This window comes from Procambarus clarkii, chromosome 81, assembly GCF_040958095.1.
Source record: "Procambarus clarkii isolate CNS0578487 chromosome 81, FALCON_Pclarkii_2.0, whole genome shotgun sequence".
Taxonomy (NCBI): Eukaryota; Metazoa; Arthropoda; class Malacostraca; order Decapoda; family Cambaridae; genus Procambarus; species Procambarus clarkii.
Genome location: NC_091230.1, coordinates 16,143,708 through 16,150,008, shown reverse-complemented (window position 1 = coordinate 16,150,008; position 6,301 = coordinate 16,143,708). Strand labels below are relative to the sequence as shown.

The 6,301-nt window shown below is 45.7% G+C and overlaps 2 protein-coding genes across 2 annotated transcripts; both read left to right on the top strand.

Moving 5' to 3' along the window:
• Positions 1–3,737: 3,737 nt before the first annotated feature.
• On the top strand, positions 3,738–4,094 carry LOC123773062 (splicing factor 3B subunit 4-like). Its single transcript, XM_045766560.2, has one exon. It carries the CDS (start codon positions 3,738–3,740, stop codon positions 4,092–4,094), a length of 357 nt encoding a protein of 118 aa, XP_045622516.2.
• A 107-nt stretch (positions 4,095–4,201) lies between these two features.
• LOC123773063 (uncharacterized) lies at positions 4,202–5,482 on the top strand. The gene has a single exon (XM_045766561.2). It carries the CDS (start codon positions 4,202–4,204, stop codon positions 5,480–5,482), a length of 1,281 nt encoding a protein of 426 aa, XP_045622517.2.
• Positions 5,483–6,301: the final 819 nt, after the last annotated feature.

The window sequence follows — 6,301 nt, the reverse complement described above, 5'->3', positions numbered from 1 at the left end:
GAGCGCTACTATAAAAACATATGTATCTTCACTTGAGCTATAAATATGTCTATTGTAATGTACTTAAAATGAAGCTCTTATTTCTATCTTGCTTAAGACATATAAAACATTTGTGTTTATTAACGAATTTACGTGAAATAAACATTGATCTGAGAGAGAGTTGCTCTGTCGTTCAGTCTGTACGGGGTGGGAGCTCCGTAATTTTTAAAATACATGTATCTTCATTAGAACTTTAAATATGTCCATGGTAAAGTGTTTAAAGTGAAGCTTATATGTCTGTCTTTCTTGAGACATATAAAACATATATGTTTATTAACGAATTCACGTGAAATAAACATTGTTCTGAGAGAGAGTTGCTCGGTCGATCAATCTGTCCGGGGTTAAAGCTCGGCTATTATAAAAGTACACGTATCTTCGCTTTAAATTTAAATATGCCCATGGTAAGGTATTTAGAATGAAGCTTATATTTATATCTTTCTTGTGACATATAAAACTCTTACGTTTATTAAGGAATCTGTGTGAAATAGGCATGGTTCTGAGATGAATGCTGCGGTTTTCGAGCTCGACGCGCGGCAATGGACGCCATACACATCCAGTGGGTGTTATTGGACCTTATACCCATTTTATTTGTGGTTGGAGCCCCATACCCATTCTATGGGTGGTTGGAGCCCCATACCCATCCTGTGGGTTGTAGTGGACGCCATACTCATCCTGTGGGTGGTATTGGACCCCATACCCTTCCTGTGGGTGGATGTGATCCCCATACTCATCCTGTGGGTGGATGTGACCCTCATACCCATCCTGTGGGTGGTATTGGACCCCTTTCCCACCAGGCGGTAGGTGACAATATACCCATCCTAGCTATAGTTGGTATAGTAGACACAATACCGTCCTGTTTGCAGTAGTTTACCCCATAGACATTCCAACGTAACATCGTTTTCTGTTAGCGTTCCTACAAAACATCCTTTAAAGATTTGTAAAGCACAAAGTATAGTATATAGTATTGATTGGTGAAGGACTGTTATTCTATGTAATAATTTTTAGTGCTTATTATAATTTACTAAGAACAACTAATATTTCTCAAAACAAAACTACGAACCTTCAATAGGAAGTAGCTGATCTGTAATATTCTAAGAGCATGGACAATAGTAGGTAAATTTCACAACCCATGTGGGACCTGAAAACTACAATTTTCCTTATAATTGAACCAATCACGAATATTCTGCTATCTATGTTGACGGACGGGTACTGTGACACGTAAATTGGTACGTGAGGAAGAGTTTGGGCCTTGGTAAAAAAAGTAACTGGAAATATATCACATATTTACTAATTCATATTCAACATATTGAATTTAAGCATTAAGTCATATATGTGCTGTCTTGTGTGAGAACGGGTTGCAACCTCATATCTATATAAGTAAAAATGGAAATGTTCGTTTGTACATAATCGCAAATCTCCGAAAGTTCTTCACCGATTGCATTGAAATTTTCACACAACGTTCAATTCGCAGAGCGGGTTGTTATATACATACTATATAGATGTGACGTTAAAAAAAAACATGCTTTTTCTGAAAAACTGTGTTTTTCATGTGAGGGAAATCTTCGAAACCTCTTTACCGATTGCTTTGAAATTTTGACACAACGTTGCTTTCCAATAGGCGCGTCTTTTCATATATCTACAGTATACATGCCTCACCTGTGACAGGAAAAAAAAAACATCCGTTTTTGAAAAACAGCGCCATCTGGTGCACATAATAGCAACATGCACGTTATACTAAATGTGTCACGAATTCCATTTCAATGTTTCCGACTGCATTGATAAATTTCATTTTCATAGGTTTCGATATTTTTTATGTATTGTTGAATAATTTGATGTGACATTGTGTTGTAATTGTGCTGTGTTGTTTACCATACTGTTCATTTCGTAAGTATAGATGCCACACCCATAACAGGTAAAACTATGCTTTTCTTGAAAAACAGCATCATATTTAGCATAGCATGTAAGAGCAACACACATGCTATACTACATATGTTCAATTCCATTTCAATGTTTCTGATTGCATTGATAAATGGAATTTTCAAAGATTTTGATTTATTTTCATTTTGATTTAATTATTTTGTATGAATTGCGTTGGAATTGAACTGTGTTGTTTGCCATACCGTTCATTTCGTGAGTATTGTAAATTTATATGTTTTTTCATATTTTCATTTCATTTTTTAACCCTTTTTCTTATATTTCAGTGATGGGAACATCAGATCACTTGATGTCCCCAATTTTCTGATGGGAACAGCAGACCATTTGGGAAGGCATCGGACGAGGGAGTGGGGAATGATTGGGATGACGAGGAGACAAGGGAGAGGGTAATGGTGGGAAAGAACGAGGGGACAAGGGAGTTTGGGATGGTGAGGACGAGGGGATGGGGGAATACAGAATAGTGGGGAGGGGACAAAAAGACAAGGGAGAGGGGCACGATGGAAGGAAGAGGGGATGGTGGAGTGGGGAATGGTAGGGAGGACTAGGGGACGGTAGAGTGGGGAATTGGTTGGATGGCCGAGGAGACGGGTGAGGAGGGGGAATGGTGCGGAGGACTAGGGGACAGGGAAGGTTGCTGGGCTCAGCAACGCACTGAGCCACTGCAACGCATGGCCGGGTACTGCTAGTTACCTAATAAATGGAGAATGTAAATTTAATTTATAACAACAATGTAGAATTATCTATCAAATATTGTGCAAAATTATAATTACCTTTTTCTATCCACAAATGGACTTATAGCATCTGACCAGTCATGCTTAATAATAGACTTTAAAGACTAATATTGTACACTTCCTTCCAACGAGCTACCTGAGCACATGTCTTGCCGGTGAAGAGTGTGCCTGTGTTTACTACGGTGATGGTAGTCCATTCATTATCCTGCGTTATCCCGTAATATTGCATGATTCAGCAGTTGCTTGGGTGTGCACCCTGCAGAGGTGAAGCTGAGGATGGTGTTGCCGTCACGAGGGCCGTCAGCCCAGTGATATATTAGCTTCATCACTGCCCTAATGACTTACTCCTTCCTCCCATCTCTGTCCTCGCCTAGTTGTGCTTGCGGGGGTTGAGCTTTGGCTCTCTGTTCAGAGACCTAAGAGCCTTCTGTCTGTCTGTGTCTGTCACTCTGTCTCTTTATCTCTGCCTCCCTCTCACTATCTCTTTATCACTCTCTCGCCTTCCCTTAGTTACATAATGAGTACTGAAAGCATTTTCTCAGCAATTTCCTTCACCTTAATAGCATTAAATAGTGGCCATTTTCAGTAAACAAGGAACACGAAAATGCTGTCGGTGTAAATCTTGCTGCGTACACTGCATTCACATTTAAAGAGAGACGTTATAATGGTGTCAGCCTCTTCTGCCAGCACTTACATTATGTTTAATAAGAGTTGGCACTGTAATGTAGTCAGCCTCAGTCGCTGCTGCTTTAGGGCTTAAAAGTATCCTTTCTGCCAACAAGATTGTGTTCATTCAAACAATTATAAGGAATATTGAACATTGTTTTGGTGGCCACCACCGAGGCCATGTTCCACCCCCACAGCCACCACCGAGACCATGTTCCACCCCCATAGGCACCACCGAGGCCATGTTCCACCCCCACAGACACCACCGAGGCCATGTTCCACCCCCACAGCCACCACCGAGACCATGTTCCACCCCCATAGGCACCACCGAGGCCATGTTCCACCCCCACAGACACCACCGAGGCCATGTTCCACCCCCACAGACACCACCGAGGCCATGTTCCACCCCCACAGCCACCACCGAGGCCATGTTCCACCTCACAGCCACCACCGAGACCATGTTCCACCCCCATAGGCACCACCGAGACCATGTTCCACTCCCATAGGCCCCACCAAGGCCATGTTCCACCCCCACAGACACCACCGAGGCCATGTTCCACCCCCACAGACACCACCGAGGCCATGTTCCACCCCCACAGACACCACCGAGGCCATGTTCCACCCCCACAGCCACCACCGAGGCCATGTTCCACCCCCACAGACACCACCGAGGCCATGTTCCACCCCCACAGCCACCACCGAGACCATGTTCCACCCCCATAGGCACCACCGAGGCCATGTTCCACCCCCACAGACACCACCGAGGCCATGTTCCACCCCCACAGACACCACCGAGGCCATGTTCCACCCCCACAGCCACCACCTAGGCCATGTTCCACCCCCACAGACACCACCGAGGCCATGTTCCACCCCCCACAGATAATCACCGAGACCATGTTCCTCCCCCACAGGCACCACCGAGGCCATGTTCCACCTCCACAGCCATCACCGAGTCCATGTTCCACCCCCCACAGCCACCACCGAGGCCATGTTCCACCCCTACAGACACCAATGAGGCCATGTTCCACCTCCACAGCCATCACCGAGACCATGTTCCTCCCCCACAGCCATCACCGAGACCATGTTCCACCCCCACAGCCACCACGGAGGCCATGTTCCTCCCCCACAGGCACCACCGAGGCTATGTTCCACCCCCACAGCCACCACGGAGACCATGTTCCACCCCCACAGCCACCACCGAGGCCATGTTCCACCCCCACACGCACCATCGAGGCCAGTGTTCCACCCCCACAGACACCACGGAGACCATGTTCCACCCCCACAGGCACCACGGAGACCATGTTCCACCCCCACAGCCACCACCGAGGCCATGTTCCACCCCCACAGACACCACGGAGACCATGTTCCACCCCCACAGACACCACGGAGACCATGTTCCACCCCCACAGACACCACGGAGACCATGTTCCACAGACACCACGGAGACCATGTTCCACCCCCACAGGCACCATCGAGGCCATGTTCCACCCCCACAGACACCACGGAGACCATGTTCCACCCCCACAGGCACCACGGAGACCATGTTCCACCCCCACAGACACCACGGAGACCATGTTCCACCCCCACAGACACCACGGATACCGTGTTCCACCCCCACAGCCACCACCGAGGCCATGTTCCACCCCCACAGACACCACGGAGACCATGTTCCACCCCCACAGACACCACGGAGACCATGTTCCACCCCCACAGACACCACGGAGACCATGTTCCACCCCCACAGACACCACGGAAACCATGTTCCACCCCCACAGCCACCACCGAGGCCATGTTCCACCCCCACAGCCACCACCGAGGCCATGTTCCACCCCCACAGACACCACGGAGACCATGTTCCACCCCCACAGACACCACGGAGACCATGTTCCACCCCCACAGACACCAAGGAGACCATGTTCCACCCCCACAGACACCACGGAGACCGTGTGTCATCGTATGACGTGTCATTAAGGATGATAGTAAAGGATGGGTCCAGGCCGCCCAAACAAAAATATACTGAATATGTAACGCTCACGCAGGAAATATTTAACGTCCTTTTTAAGGAAATTTTTCTGAAGTATAAACACCTACATATATTTACATTTTATTGATGCTGATAAACGTATGCACCAAATATTTAGCTGGATGTACAAATTCATAAATATATTTACTAACATTTACATGTAATTCGTCGATTTATGTGTTATCATTAATCGATAATATTTGTTAATTTATTGAATTCATTTTTCTTGCTTCTCACGATAAATACGTTTATTTTTCGCCTCGCTTTCCTGCCCTAAAAGTCAAGACCTTCATACTAAAGCCTATAATGTATATAGGTAACTTGCATCTTGCAACACGTCCTGCAAGCCGTGGTGATGACAGGTTGCAGTAGGGGTTATTTACTCTGTTAATTCACAAGAGAAACTTTCTCGCTGAACAAAGACTATTGTTTACCACCCGGAGACCAACAGAGTGTTGGTGGTCGCTCTAGCGGAGACGAAGACATCCTTCTGGCTTGAAACTTGTGAAATTTATTGCCTTACAAGACTCGTGAGATCAAGTCTTCGGGAAAAGGCGGTCCGCCTCTCTCTAACTCTTCGCTCACTTGTTGAACAATGAACAAATTTATCGAATAATGTAAAATTCCAGTAAATATAAATATGTGAGATTATATCTAAGCGAACATAATCACCAGAAACACTATGAAACACCAGAATTGAAAAGATCTTGAGACATGATCACAGCCTACGAGATATTCCGTCGCATCAAGTAGACGGACGGAGACACGCCTTGTTCCATAGTTTTCAAGAAAATATACAAAAGGAAATTGAACACTAGAAGATGCAAGAGCTGTTCAAGAATGATTTTCTTCAATGTTGATAGTTAATGATTAAAATAGAGTATTTTAGGAAGTAACCAAGGCCATA

Excerpts from the sequence above, each read along its gene's own strand:
- LOC123773062 (XM_045766560.2), top strand. The coding sequence starts at position 3,738 with ATGTTCCACCCCCACAGACACCACCGAGGCCATGTTCCACCCCCACAG.
- LOC123773063 (XM_045766561.2), top strand. The coding sequence starts at position 4,202 with ATGTTCCACCCCCACAGACACCACCGAGGCCATGTTCCACCCCCCACA.